Below are 15941 nucleotides of genomic sequence, written 5' to 3' on the forward strand. Positions count from 1 at the left end.
TTTTATTTCTGAGCATTTAAATCTAAGAACAGTATTTGTGACTGGATTAGTAGGCCATGGTAATGTGTGGTAGATGTACTAAGCTGCTCAAAGAAAACTATGGCAACCTTGAAGCACAAAGGTACGAATTTGCATTTTATGCAAAAATTCAGGTTTTATTTTTACTTACTCTTACAATGTTGAGAGCTGATAATCAGGAACTTATACGCAAACAAGAACTTTTGTTTTCTACCTCTTAGCTGAACAAAAATACACACAATGTGGCATTATCATTAGGCAAGACTTGCTGTTTTACATTTCACACAAGAATACGATATTTTCTTTTTTTGAACAAAATGCCCAGATTACTAAGGAAACCATCTTTGGAGGAAGTGTTTAATAAGCGTATTTTATTTAAATAAATCCTCCAGGAGGAAATGGGCAAATTCACTGCCTTAGAAGAAGGCTGTGTAAGTAATTATTTGTCAAATTTATCTGTGCAGCTCACCAACATTTCCTCCTTGGAAACATTATTTCCACATCACAGTTCCCAAAATGACTTTAAAGTCTTAAAATTCTGTGTCTCCTTTGGCTTGCTTCTCTCTTGATTCCACCCAGGCTTTATTAATGGTTCGCTTCATATCATCATCTCCATCTTCATAAATTTTCTTTAGAACATTCATTAATCCCTCACTAGGATCTGTTTCAGTGTCATAGGAGGGCTTTCTGTGAAAAAGAAAACACAATCAGTAATGGAGACAGATCTGTCTCTAAATGATCCCATTTACTGATATGGTCCTCCATATCATCCGTGCCTCTAGTTCAACCAGTGTCCAAGCAGGGCCAAGTAACTTCCTATTCCTCATGTTTGTGATCTGGTACTGAATGAGGTAACTGGACACTGAGGATACAAGAGAAAGACATAGTCCTGTACTCCTTAATTTGTTCTACATTTAAAATCAAATAAGATACAGATAGTTCCTAACTCTACCAACCAAGTATACAGGGCTACAGGGGAGGAGTGAGAGGAAGGCTAAGACTCAATGTAGGACACTGCCAGTGCAGGACGTTTCAAGCAGAGGAACAATTTGACCTAGAATGGAAGTATCTTTAAATGAACTTTTTAGAATAGCCATTAAGTAGGATAAAAATACTCTCTTGCACTCTACACCAGTGAGTGAAACTAACTACATATGAGGAACTTCTGTGGAATTCAGAAAGTTGATCTATGTATCTGGGCCTCTCTTGGAACGAATGAGATGGAATCTCGGGGAATGGACACAGAATCTGTATAGCAGCAGGACAGGTGGGGCACCCATGTGACTCAGGTGGTTAAGCATCCAACTCTTGGTTTTGGTTTCAGCTCAGGTCACCATCTCAGGGTGGAGATGGAGCCCCATGTCAGGCTCCGTGCTGGGTATGGAACCTGCTTGGGATTCTTCTCTCCTGCTCTGCCACCTCCCCTGCACATGCTCACTTGCTCTCACATGCTCACAAATGCACCACTGGCCAGAGTTAAGAACCAATGCAAGAGGGGTGCCTGGGTGGCTCAGTGGGTTAAAGCCTCTGCCTTTGGCTCAGGTCATGATCTCAGGGTCCTGGGATCCAGCCCCGCATCGGGCTCTCTGCTTGGCGGGGAGCCTGCCTCCCTTCCTCTCTGCCTACTTGTGATCTCTGTCAAAAAAATTGGGGCGAGGAAAAAAAAAAAAAAAAAAAAAAAAAAAACAATGCAAGAAAGCCAACCAAAACTAAAGCCCTCCATAAAAAGCAACTTGCTGGATCTATGCCCTCCTTAAAAGCACTAGACATCGAGGTGTCAATGGTCAAACTACTAACCAGCTCTTATTCATAACAGCAAAGTATTAGCAGTCTACAATCCCAGCAAAGAATATATTTAAAATTTTTTTTAAAGATTTTATTTATTTGACAGAGAGAGATCACAAGTAGACAGAGAGGCAGGCAGAGAGAGAGAGGGAAGCAGGCTCCCTGCAGAGCAGACAGCCTGATGCGGGACTCAATCCCAGGACCCTGAGATCATGACCTGAGCGGAAGGCAGCGGCTTAACCCACTGAGCCACCCAGGCGCCCCGTAGAATATATTTAAATTCTTAAAGAAATCAAAGTCAACTCACTCTTTCTCTTTGCATTCTTTTTCAACCTGAGTCAGGTAGTCCCACCGTGTGTTTTCTGCTTTCTTTCTACATAAGATAAGAACAGTATCTGTCTTGACCTGGAAGAAGAGCAGAGTAAGCAGAACTTAGAACACAAGGAGGTAAATAAGCATGATTATATGGAAAACATTTACTCAGTCAAGTTACTATTATGTGTAGGACCTGTCTTAGGTTGTAGTAGTACATTTACAAATAGGACTCATGAAAGAGAAAGAACATAAACAAGTAAAATCCAAATATATTGAAGATAAAAAGGGGTTAATGGGGTTTGGAAGAGGAACTTCATTAGGAAAGGCCTCTGAGGTGAAACCTGAGCTATGGCCCAAGATCCAGAAGGAAGGGCACAGCAAGGAGTAAGGCTATCAAAGGCTATAAAATGGGATAATTTTGGTGTCTAATTAAAAAAAAGAGTGGTGGGAATTTGGTGACTGAAGGAAGAGGATAATACAGTAAGAGTGATCAGAGACAGGCACAAATAAAAATAATATACAACTCTTTCAACAATGATCCATATAATTCCTAGGATTCTTTTGAGTATTTGTTCAACTCTGGGATTGATGGATAAAGAAGGAGCAGTGAGACACAAGCTAATTCATGTTACATTCCAATACTGCCTTTAAACTGCTACGGAACAATGTAAACACAGATGGCAGAATGGTACAGCGGCACATCTATGCACAGATGCATTAAACCTCACTGAAGTAGAAAGGAGATTATCTGAGTTAGTGAAAAGTGTGAACAGTAGTTTAAAAAGCCATTTATTTTTATAGGTTTTACTACTTCTAGTTAGGCTAAGTGCTTAATTAAATCCCTTTATGTTATCAAAAATTCAGATAGTTTTCTGAGAACAGCTACCATTAATTTAAGTACTTTATATATATTCTCTTTCAGTATATAATTTCAACTTTGTAAAATTAACTATTTCCATTGTACAAATGAGGAAACTGAGGCTCAGAATGCTTAAGTGAGCTGCTAAAAAGTCACAACTAGTAAGTGACGAAACTGACATGAAAGGGGGGGGAACTAACATGAAAACACAAGTCTCTTAACCAATTTTGAAAGTTTATTCCCTTCTTGATTCTAATGCAATATTTTTATAATAATCTATTCTTCTAAAGACAGGAGTTGAAATAGAGCCAGACAGTTATTATTTTAGGTTTCTCTCACACAGCTACTTAATTCTGCCATTACAATTACAGCGCAATCAAAGGCAAAGACAACACAAAAAGTGAGCCCTGGCATTGTTCCAGTAATACAGCCATCAGACTAGTTTGCTGATCCCTGTTACAGAGGATAAATTAATTCTAGTTCCTCTCAATTCTAAATCAACCAGGTTCAACTTAATGAGGTTTCACAACATAATGACAAAAAAAAGCAAACTTACTTTTTTTGAACTGCCTTCCACAGAGATGGGTTTTAAAAGATTGTTCACAATCATGGAGTAACTCTTCCCATTTAGATTCTTTACCAAAAGATCAAATGACCTATAATACAATAGTGAATACATTATCCCTGGCTCTATAAGACATGCTCTATAACTCTTGTGGAAAAAAGCCACAAGTTTTATTTTAGGATGTTCAATTGGCCATCCCTGGTGGTAAGATTAGGCTCTTCAAAGCAGGTGTAAAGGAGAACTCTAAATTTAAGCAGTTTTAGAAATTGCAAAGAAAAGAACCAGTAATAAAGCAACCTCTGACTTGGTGACCACTATTTCCCATCGCAAGAACTCACCTCTCTGTGAAGTGCACCTGCACGTTCTCAGTGGGGACTTGATGAACTCCAGTTAAGGTAATGTAGATTTTCACAAACTTATCTGACTGATCCCATCCTAGTAACAAAAAAGGGACATAAATAAAGTCTCATACTATCTCTAGAACAGCAAATGCATATTGCTCCTGAACCTGGAGACAGCTAAATTCTAGTAATAGAAACATGGGAAAAATTAAAATACAAGCAACTTTCTAGATGGAGAAATTGAGCTTCAGAACAGTTATATAATCTATCCAAAGTTAGGTATCTAGCTTGTGGTAGAACTTCAATTCAAACCCAGGTTTCCTGAAAACAAAGCCTGTGGTTTTTTTATTCCTAAGAATAAGGAATATGATCATTACACATTAAGAGTAGCTCATTTTACTAACACCACACAAAGAGAAACTCAAAATGGATGAAAGACCAAAATGTGAGACTTGAAACCATAAACTCCTAGAAGACAACACAGACAATAATGTCTCTGGCATTGGCCACAGCAACATCTTTCTAGGTGTGGCTCCTGAGGCAAGGAAAACAAAAGCAGTACTAAAACTAAAATAAAGTTTCTGCATAAAAAAGGATCATCAGGGGCGTGCCTGGGTGGCTTAGCCGTTAAGCATCTGCCTTTGGCTCAGGTCGTGGTCCCAAGGTCCTGGGATGAAGCCCTGCGTCCGGCTCCCTGCTCACCCAGAAGCCTGCTTCTCTCTCCCACTCCCCCTACTTGTGTTTCCTGTCAAATAAATAAAATCTTAAAAAAAAAAAAAATCATCAATAAAACGAAAAGGCAACCTACTGAATGGAAGATATTTGCAAATGATCTATCTGATAAGGTGTTAATATGCAAAGTACAGAAAGAACTTGCATACAACTCAACAGCAAAACACCCAAACAATTGATTAAAAAACGCAGAGGACCTGAACAAACATTTCCGCAAAGACGACATACAGGTAGCCAACAGACACATGAAGATACTCAACATCACTAATCATCAGGGAAATACCAACCAAAACTACAATGAGAGGTCACCTTACCTGTCAGAATGGCTAGAATTAAAAAACAACAAAATCCCCAAAACATGAAATAACAAACGTGGGTATGGACGGATATGGAGAAAAGGAAGCCGTGTACACTGCTGGTGGCAACGTAAACTGCAACGGCCAGTGTGGAAAACAGGATGGAGGCTGCTCAGAAGATTCGAAACAGAAACACCATTATCATTTAGTAATTCCACTACTGGGTATTTACTCGTGCAAAACGAAAACATGACTTTAAAAGGTACATATATCCCTATGTCTACTGCAGCATTATTTTTAAAAGCCAAAGAGGGAAGCAACTTAAGTGTCCCTGAACGGGTAAAGATATATGACAATGGAATTATTCCTCAGCCATGAAAAAGAAAAGGACATCTTAACATCCACAACAGCAGGGATGGACCTAGAGAGTATTAATGCTAAGTGAAGTCAAATACCGTATGATTTCACTTGTATGCTGAATCTAAAAAAACAAGCAAAAGCAGAAACAGACCCATAAATACTGAGAACAAACCCATCCCATGGCTGCTGGGGTGAAGGGGAAGATCTAGGCACAGCGGTAAAGGGGAGTGGGAGGTACAGATTTCTGATTATGGAATGAATAAACTGGGGAGAATAAAAGGTACAGTGTAAGGAACACAGAGATGATACTGTAATAGCGTTGCACAGTGACACTTGCAGTGGGCACAGCCTAGCAGAGATGCTGGATCACTGTGCTGTACACCTGAAATGAATGTCTCATTGTGGGTTCTAATGAGGGAACAGAAGGCAAACTGAGGACAACTTAGAAGCTGACACCGGGCAACACCCCCCTCCCTGGGATGTATGTGACATTCCTCAGGTATTCTTGGCTGCCCTAAAAGAAAAATAGTTAACTTGTAGAGATCACAATCCTGCAAGACCTGAGTCTCCCTCAGTTTACAAATATCCTAGTGATTTACAAGGAAGAACCTTTCTTACCAACAGCCTAACTTCCAAAGACCCACAACTCAGTTCCAGAAGCCCTAACATCATCTCCCCCCTCCCTAAAATTGAGGGAGGCTGAGGCAGAGGGAAATGTAAATAAAGTTAAATTTCTTCTAAACCTAAAGCTCACTGATAAGGACGTGTGACAGCAGGAGTGTGACATTACTCCAGAAATCTCCCAACTATTTTTACTGTTAATGCCTTACTAAAAGGAAAACCACTTTAACTTGATAATGGCAAGGCCTTTGGTATCTTGTAGGTCCTCTTTAGCATAGGAAAGTTCTTTCAAACCCTCCCTTTTTCCTTACCTCCCCAACTCCACAGAATACACCAGCCACCCCTCACAAGCCCAGGGCCACAGCTTTCTGCCCACGGGTCCCATCCCTGTGCTTTAATAAACCACCATTTTGCACCAAAGATGTCTCAAGAATTCTTTCATGTAGTCAGCTCCAGATTCCACCCCGCTGAACCTCACTTATATTCTAAAACTTCATCAGGTCAACTATACTCAAAAAAATTAAGAGCAGCTCATTTTCTTTTTGTGAAAATTTTGTAGAATTCTCTACTAAAGTAAATGTATTCTCTACTAAAGAGAATTCTCAAAGTAGATGTAGGGGCGCCTGGGTGGCTCAGTGAGTTAAGCAGCTGCCTTGGGCTCAGGTCATGATCCCAGAGTGCTGGGATCGAGTTCCGCATTGGGCTCCATGCTCAGCAGAGAGCCTGCTTCTCCCTCTCCCTGCCGCTCTGCCTACTTGTGCGATCTCTATCAAATAAATAAAATCTTTAATAATAATTTTTTAAAAAGTAGATGTATACTGTAGAATTCTCTACTAAACTGGATGTCTAAACATTCTCTAATATCATAATCATTTCTACTTCTCTTAAACAGTTCAAAGGCAATCACTGCTTTCTCAATTCCCTTCACTGACATAGTAAAATATGGTCCAAATCATCCAAATCTAATCTGATGAACCTAGATGAATTCTATCAACTAAAAACACACAAACTTCACATAAAGTGAATAAAAATGTTTATGTATTTGTTGTATATATAGGCTCTCTATATATCCCTGACCGTTCCTTAAGTTCCAGAGAGTGCTAGAGAACAGAAATGTAGTGTTAATCCAAAAAGACATTCTAGAGGGTTCAGCAGACCTTCATCTAGTTTCTTCCCATTCATTGAGTTCATCTTCCACATTGAGAACAGTTTCTCCCTTAACACAAATCACAGTTGCTGGGTATATGCCTTAATCCTACGAGCTCAGACCAGCTTCCTGTAGTCAAGTAAATATACAGCATAGCTCCTTAGGGTACTACACTACATCTCTTTTTTAAAAGATTTTGTTAAATGAGAGAGAGAAAGCGCGTGCGCACACAAGATGGGGTAGGGTCAGAGGGAGCAGCAGACCTCCCAACTCTGGGATCATGATCTGAGCTGAAGGGAGTCACTTAACCAACTAAGCCACCCAGGCGCCCACTATACTACATGTCTTAAACACAACACACACTGCTTTTCCTTATGACAACAGGGAAAACACAAGCTGCTTCCCATGGCTCTAAGCATGTTCTCTGCTCACACAATCCCCTCCCTTTTCTTATACTCGCCAAACTCAGCCTTCAGACTCAAATGTGTTAAGTCTCCATTTCATTCTTCAGTCTTCCATTTCAGTTTTCCGTTACATCAGCTATATTCCCACAAAACTTCACAAACCTCTATTCACTTTGTTCAAGCAAGTATTAAGTAATTACTATGTGCTAGATACTGGGAGCAGAAAGAAAAATGACTGTCCCTCCCCTTAAGAGAGCTCATCAGATTCAAGCTGCACTGTTCCAAAATTATCTACGGAGAGAAAATGGTATCATCACATGTAATAGTATTAGCTGTATGTCTGTGTCCTAACCACACCACGAGCAAGGACTGGGTCTTGGTCACTACTGTGTATCCACAAGCCCAAGCACAACAGTGGCACAGATTGGGCACTCAAAATGTTTCTCGAATTTGCCTAGATTCCTTTCCATAGATAATACTGGTGGTTGTCTGGCAAAGTAAAATCCAAAACAGAATTAAAATAAAGAGCTGTGTTCCTTATATGTTCAACAGTATTTCAGAATAGGTTCATTCTTGTTGCTACTCACACAGAATCATCTTGCTCTTGTTGACAGCTTTTAAATCTATTCTTTGCTTTTTCATCTCTTCCAAAGCATCTTAATAAAGTAACAACAGGTCTTCTCTTTCAAACTACCAAAATCAAACACTGAGACTATTTTAGTGTTAGTGGGTCACTACTCAGGAATAAGTTGCTGGGAGGCAAAAAGAGCTGGATGTAGGATAGGGAGTCATACCGTAATTACTGATTTTCACTGTATATCCTGTTGTAATGGGAGCAACCACAGCAGCTGGCTTTTCATTGTCAAGAAGTTCTGCTTTTCTCTGTGATTTCTGCTGCATCTTGTTCTTGATCTCTGTCTCAATCTTGGATTTTTCCACTGTAAGGGCATCACGTACTCTTTTTCTAGAGGTCTTTTCCAGCAACACCTTTACCTCTTCTAGATCTTTCTGTAGCTGTATTAAAACCGAAGATAAGTTAGTTATGATAAATAAAATAATAGCTGGATATTGTGCCTATTGGTCATTCAGTTTACCGAACAGCTAAGAATTAAGAAATTCATTTAAATTTTCTAGGGTTGGATCGCAACCTGAGATTCTTTTCTCCAGCCTACTGAACTGTAAATAACTGAAGCTTCCTAATTTTTTTTTAAAGGAAAACTTATAGTAACGTAATTAATCAAGCTTAAATTTTCCAGTTTGGTAGTTGTTATATGCCTGTTTTAGAACATGTTATTTACAAGATACTGTTGTGATTCATAAAGTTCAATGACGGAATCTCAAAAAAAATTTATAGATTTCCTTATGACATCTGTTCATAGTCATCAGGTATTAGGAATTTTAAAAATCTTAAAACCGATGAGCAACTACACAATGAACAAGGTGAAATGCTACAGCAACTTTACAGAGGTAGTCTACTTTCTATGGTGGTTCCTCACTGGTTCCTACCCCAAATACTACAAATAAAAAACCTTGCGCTTTTTAAAAGATTTAAAAAAAACAGAAACATATTTCTTTTAAGAAAAAGTCTTGTTCTGAATCTCCAGGTTAACACTGCACTCAAAAGTCTGGGTCTTAGTTACCCCGTAGAGGAGTAAAACCTAGACAAACAACCCAAACTGCGGCACAGTCCTGGATCACTGAAAAAAACCACCTGTTCTTTTCTCCTCTTGCCAATATATTGCCTACCAGTGTCTATTTCTACTTGCTAGAGAGATGGCCAACATTTTATTAAGTTCAAGAGTTAAAGACACTATGAGATAATCAGCTTAAAAATCTTTTCTCCATTATCCTCTGACATACTGCAAATACATAAGATCCTTACAAACAAGGGTTTCATTTTTCAAAAATAACTTTACATTCTGGCTTGGTAATAGTAATATGACATTATACACTGTATCCTCAGAGCATACAAAAAACCTCAATATAGGGGCGCATGGGTGGCTCAGTGGGTTAAGCCTCTGCCTTCGGCTCAGGTCATGATCCCAGGGTCCTGGGATTGAGCCCCGCATCGGGCTCTCTGCACAGCGGGGAGCCTGCTTTCCTTCCTCTCTCTCTGCCTGCCTCTCTGCCTACTTGTGATCTCTCTGTCAAATAAATAAATAAAATCTTTAAAAAAAAACAAAAACCTCAATATAAAAATCTTCATAAGTTTGAAAACTCAATATAATGTCCAAGTAGAATTCTGAAGTCTTTGTTTTGTAAGTCTTACAAAATGTAGTAACAGAAAAACAATCACTTTTCACCCTAAGTCTTTCATTATCTCATTTAACTCTGATGCCCTAATTTCACTTACCAGTAACTGTGAGGATGGTAAATACAAAGTCCAACTGTGGCAGTCTCCTGTCTTATCTACTGCCCTAACCCCCCAAAACTCATATTGCTAAAACAAAAAATCCTGCAGTTTCATCCTCTGAGAACAGAACCAAGATGCTTTCATTCAAAGCAGTATCTTATCATGATCTAAAAATTCACACTGATTTTACTATCAATATGATAAAAATCTTGAAATGTAAAATTGGTATATTTGTTCCTGAATAAGGATTCAGTTAACACAACAACAACAAAACATAACATGTTAAGACTTGATATATTTTCTATTTCTTGACTGGCAAGGAATCCTTTCTCTAGCAGGCTTCTTAAACTCTGAGAATTAAGCAAGGGATCCTCAGGCCTCTTTCCAGGCAGTTTTGAAAAGGAAGGGAGTCACTGTAAGTCTGAAGCAACCTCCCAATAGGCCTGTTTTTAATTCCACAGTTCTGTTATTTGCAGACCTGAAACCAGTAAAATCGATCCCTTTGGAACTTTTCTGGCACACAGGAGTTCCTCATCTAATTTACCTTAGCATTCATTTGTTTTCCTTATGCAAAATCTCAATCCCTTTATCTCCACCCATTAACACATTCAAGCTTTATCTTACCTGTTTCTGAGTTCACCAGGAAGCATTAAAACCAAAGTGCTCAAAATAAGCAAAGGACTTGAACACAGCCATCAAGCACAAGAAAAGATGCTCAATATCCTTAGTCATTTAGGAACTGCACATCAAAATCACAACAGAATGCCACTTCACACCCACTAAAACATCCGCAAAAACACCCCCTAAAATAACACGTGTTAAGAGGGTGGGCCTATATTGGTACCCAACTTGTGGGAATGTAAACTGGTGCAGCCACTTTGAAAAGAGTTCCCATGCTCCTTCAAGTCCACTCGTGGGTACATACCTCACAGAACTGAAAATACCTGTCCACATAAGAAGTGGTACACAGTATTCACAGCAGTACAGTTCCCAATAGCCAAAAATCGATCGTCCAAATGTCCGTCAACTGATAAGGAGAAACAAAATGTGGCACATCCATATAATGGAACATTATTTGGACACAAAAAGGAACACAAGCCACACCGTGGGTGAACTAGAGATTCCGTTAAGTGAAAAAAGCCAAAAGCAAAATGCCATATTCTATAAGATTCCATTTATATGAAATGTCCAGAATTGGCAAATCCATAGAGACAAAGTAATTAGTGGCAGCCTCAGGGAGGGGAAGTAGGAAGAGACTGCTCAACAGACAATAGGTTTCTTTTGGGGACAGAATGATAAAAATGTTGAATTATACAGTAGTGATAGTGATGCAACACTGAATGTACTAAAAATACACTTTAAAAATGGTTAAACAATATATTTTATATCAAAGAAAAACAAACCCTGAAGTGTCCCTAAGCGCGTATTTTTTTAAGTACCTCAACTGAGAAAAATCCCGTATGTTGAAGAGGTTTAATAACTGAGCTGTCCACGTGTGTTACTGTAAAGTCACTGTAGAGACCGTTTCCTCAGGGCACACGGAAACCAAGGCATATTTCTGTAACACGTTAACATAAACCTGGGGCAAGGTATCCAGTATAACACACACACACACACACACACTTCCTTCATTTAAAGATGTTTAGACTTCCAAATCAAGTTTGAGATTTCTCAGACTTGTTCATATTGAGAAAAACATTTCCAGAAAACAAATCTATTAATAATCAGCGCTTTCCTGTGAATAATAGTACCAGGAAAGAGCAAATCAAATATTATTATTCCCATTTAGTAACTGTTCAAGCTAATAAGCCTTCAAATAAGTTAAGCCGCCCCGTTCAGAGTTCACAGAGCTTAAGAGAGAAAAAGGCTATTTCCCACCGATAGTTACAACTTTCCAACTTACTGATTTTTAAAACGCATACAGCACACTGCTGCTTGACACGCACTCTTTTCAACACTTAGGACTATTTGCTGGTCTAACTCTCTGAAATGGACGCTGCTGTGGCACAGAGACGCGCAACAACTCGCCCAAAGTAACCCAGCTACTCATTTGCGTTGAGAAAACAGCTCTAGAAGTCAAGTGCTGGGGGCAGACTTCCCACCCGACCCTCGGTTTCTGCAATCAGCCTGAAGGAACCTTCACGTCCCCGGCTCGTTTTGCGCGAGCGGACAGAGCCTGAGGAAAACGTGAAGGTGACCAGCTCGCCAAGGTCCACCGCAGGCACTACCTGCAGCCGGGGACCGCGACACAGCCCGGATCACCCTGCCCGCGGGCACAAATCGCCCGCAAGGCCGGGGCTGAGCGGCGGGTGTCCATCGGCAACTTTCCCGGGGCCACAGAGGCCGGACGCCGGAAGCCGGCAGAGGCCGCTGCAGGTGGGCGGCCGAGGCGAAGCTCGGGGACCCGGCGACACCGGACGGAGGGAACCTGGGAGGCGGCCGCCGGGCACCTCAGCTCGGGAAACAGGGCCGGGGGCGGGGGGCGAGAGCGAGTTCCGGGCGACAGCGCTCGACGCACCGCGCGGTCGAGTGAGGAAGATGAAGCCGTACCCTTACCTCTTCCAAAGCTGAAGCCATGGTCGGGCTGATCAAGCAAGGCCCGAGCTGCAGACGGGCAGGGGAGAGAACAAGAAACACCACACCGAACGCGCTTTCCCGGACGCCGGCCCCACCCGCACGAGTCGCAGTACCCCAAGCCTGCGCGCACACCCGACCCGGCGCGAGACCCGGCCCGCCTCCCGCACGCGGCGCCTCTGGAACCTTCGCGAGTCCGTCGCCGCCGCACCGCCCCCAACCCTGCGCGCGCGCACCGCCCGCCTCGCTTAGCTCCGCCCCGCCGAACCTCGCCCCACCCCTTAGGCCGAGCCTCCTAGCAACGCTCAACTCTCGCGAGCAAACCAACAGCTCCAGAAGAGTAACGCCTCTTCCTCTCTGCCCGGGTAACTGTACGTATTATACCTTGACCTCGCGTGTCCCGGCTGCGCAGTCGCAGCTCAGAACGGCTCGTTGACGTACTTTAAACCAACCCCGGAAATAACGTACTGGTCTTCGGGATCGAAATCGGAAGTTGACTAGAAAGTCGGCTGATTCCGTCCCTTCTAGGGCACCGGGTTGGCTAGGCAGCCATCTTGTCCGAAGTTAATTTGTGAGCGTCTGTGAGAAAAGGATCAAAAAGGTGGACAAGGGGCAGCGTTTTTACGTTGAAACAGTAAAGAATGAAGACGTTTAGCGTAGAAGATCCTGAAGGGAATAGTTCGGTTTTCAGTGGGTTATGACCCTCTGGAGTCGTCATCACGATTTAACAACTGCGATGTGGTGGCGTCATCACCTAGCGCTACCGGAGGTGAGGTTGCTCTGGCCACGTGATGGGACCCAGTAGAGCAGCCAAGGGTTAAAGAGGCTAATGCCAGACGGCCCCACCAGTCTTCCGCCGCAGTTGTGGCCCCGCCTTTTTTCGTTGACTGTTGAAGTGCTGGTATGGTACTTCTGAACCCTTCACCGAACATTCTGCAACTCTCTAGTTCTAACCCAGGTTTGAATTGGATTTAACTGAGGCTGTTAACCAGAGAAAATGTAGGCTGAGTTTTTCGGGGATTACATTATGTTCCTCCTCTTTTCATATTATTTTAGCCTTTGGCAGCCATAAAACGTCTGCAACAGGGCTGGGAACAAACAGTAACCTCTGGGAAGTCAAATAACCCTCACTCAGCTTTATATATCGTCCAAGGTAGCGATTAGAATCAAGTCTGAGAAGGAAAAAGCTACTAGAAAAGTGCAGGCTGGCCATTGTCATAGTGAAGACTCTGGAATGTGGTACCAAAATAGACAAATAACAGTTATTTAAAATGTGCCTGAATCTCACAGACCTGACGTTAAGGGAAAGAAGCCAGATAGAAGAGTTTATGTCGCTTGGTTTTGTTTAAATGAAGTTTAAAACCAACAAAAGTCGTTAGTTACGGTGTTAAAAATCAGGATAGTCTTCCGTACGATGGGGAGGACAATGACAGAACCACGAGGAGGCATTTGAGGTTTATATAATGTCCTGTGTCTTGATTTGGATGTTGGTTTACGGGTATGTTCCCTTTGTAGAAATTTCACGGAGCTATAAACTGGAGTGCAATCTTTGTAGGTTACACGAGTAGGCGGGAATTTTCCTGAGATGAAATATTACACTGAAATTGTCAAAATTGATAGAATTAACTCTTGAGATCTGTGCATTTGTTGTATGTTAGTTATTACTGTTTTTTGGAAAAAAGTGTCCAGCTAAAAGCCTGTAATTATTTATATTTAATTAAATAGGAATAAAGAGCCCATTACACTGCGTGAAAGCTTGACCTAATGCAGTGATTTTTTTTTTTCATTTGCTTGATTATGCACCTGGGGCAACTCTGCCTACCACCTGATAGCCTAAATAGAAGCTTTTATTATCTGTTTGTTTATATGCTGGTCTTTTTTTTTTTTTTTTAACTTTAAATTCAAGTTGGTTAACATACACGGTAGTATTGGTTTCAGGAGTAAAATTTTGTGATTCATCACTTACATATAGCACCCAGTACTCATCCCAACAAGTGCCCTTCTTAATGCCCATCACCCATTTTATGCCATCCTGTAAATCTGGGTTCATTCTTTATAGTTGAGTCTTTTATGGATTGTGTCCCTATTTTTATCTTATTTTTCTCTACCTTCCCCTGTGTTCATATTTTGTTTCTTAAGTTCCATACATAAATGAAATCATATGGTATTTGTCTTTATTTCACTTAGCATAATATACTCTAGTTCCAGCCACATTGTTGCAAATGATAAGATTCCATTCTTTTTGATGCCTGTGTAATATTCCACTGTCTATATGAACCACATCTTTATCCATTCATCAGTCGATGGACATCTAGGCTCTTTTCATAGTTTGGCTATTGTAGACATTGCTGCTGTAAACATTGGAGTACATGTGCCCTTCACATCAGCATTTTTGGTATCTTTTGGGTAAATATCTAGTAGTGCAGTTACTTGATCATAGGATAGTTCTATTTTTAACAAAAGTTAGAAGATTTTTAAATACCATCTATTACCCAAATCATTGTCTTCAGCAACACCTCTCCTTGGAGCTCCAGACTCTGTTTCTGCTTGGATGTCTGAGAAGTACATCAAATTTAGCTTATCTGAAAACATAAACAAACAACCCCCCCCACACACATACCCCAAAAATCTCCTCCCAATCATCTTCACACCCCAAATCAGTTTCTCCAATTATTCTCTACCTCCTGCTCCTAATTGCTCAGGCCAAGGACTCATACTTGAGTCTTTAATCTCAGGTCCTACCTCCCATCCTATAGCAAGACTTCCTGGCCTTATCTACAAAATATGTGGATAAATCAGACCACTTCTCACAACCTCCACTGCTACCACTGAAGACCAAGCCATAATTATTTTATCTGGATTTTTAGCCTCTTAACTGATTTCTCCCTCACCCACCACCACCACAGATAGTTTTCCACAGAGCAGCCAGAGTAATCTTTTCAAATCATTATATTCCTTTGGTAAAAACCTCCCAATAGCTTCCTGTTGGGCTTATTAGACTAAGCACAAACTCCTTACCATGACCTACCGTATACTACATGATCTTGTCTTACCTTTATGAGTATCATGTCTCATCTCACAGAACTCTTCTCTCACTGCTCCCCTCCTTTCTGGTTAAGGTTAGGGCATATTGCCCTTAAATCCACGGAGTTTGTCCTCATCTCAAAGTCTGTACTCTGTGCTTTTCCCTCTGGAATGCTTTTCTTCCAGACCATCACATAGATCATGTCTTCACTGAGTTCTCTGAAAAGTAACTCAAAAGGGCTGTTCTCAGCTGTACTAGTTAGGTTTCAATCAGAGAAGCAGAATCAGTAGCAGATACTTATTGCCAGGAATTAACTTATGCAATTGTTGGAACTGGCTAAGCAAGTCCAAAATTCGTAGGCCACACGAGCAAGAATGGATTCTAGGCAGGCCCCCTGAGAACAGGTTGAAGCTTTCTTCCACAGAAGCCAGGGAGGGAAGAATTCCATTCTCTCAAGTAAATCGCAGCCCTGCATTAAGGCCTTCCAACTGATTCCATTAGCCCCACCCAGATTATCCCAGATAATCTCCCTTACTCAAAGCTAAC

General features: G+C 41.2%; 1 protein-coding gene across 2 annotated transcripts; it reads right to left on the bottom strand.

The window, feature by feature from the left end:
* Positions 1 to 125: 125 nt before the first annotated feature.
* Positions 126 to 14927, bottom strand: LOC111150682 (calcyclin binding protein). 2 transcript variants are annotated; one of them, XM_022508230.1, is made up of 6 exons: positions 14853 to 14927; positions 8238 to 8457; positions 3881 to 3977; positions 3534 to 3633; positions 2111 to 2208; positions 126 to 705 (listed from the first exon to the last, which is right to left on the bottom strand). In XM_022508230.1, the coding sequence occupies exons 1-6, from the start codon at positions 14853 to 14855 to the stop codon at positions 549 to 551; spliced, it is 675 nt and encodes a 224-aa protein (XP_022363938.1). In that variant the 5' UTR covers positions 14856 to 14927; the 3' UTR covers positions 126 to 548. The 2 variants fall into 2 exon arrangements, with proteins under 2 accessions (XP_022363938.1, XP_022363937.1); XM_022508229.1 differs by lacking the exon at positions 14853 to 14927 and adding an exon at positions 12353 to 12582.
* Between the last annotated feature and the right edge of the window lie 1014 nt (positions 14928 to 15941).

This window comes from Enhydra lutris, unplaced genomic scaffold, assembly GCF_002288905.1.
Source record: "Enhydra lutris kenyoni isolate GAN:26980312 unplaced genomic scaffold, ASM228890v2 scaffoldscaffold24, whole genome shotgun sequence".
In the NCBI taxonomy this organism is placed as follows: Eukaryota; Metazoa; Chordata; class Mammalia; order Carnivora; family Mustelidae; genus Enhydra; species Enhydra lutris.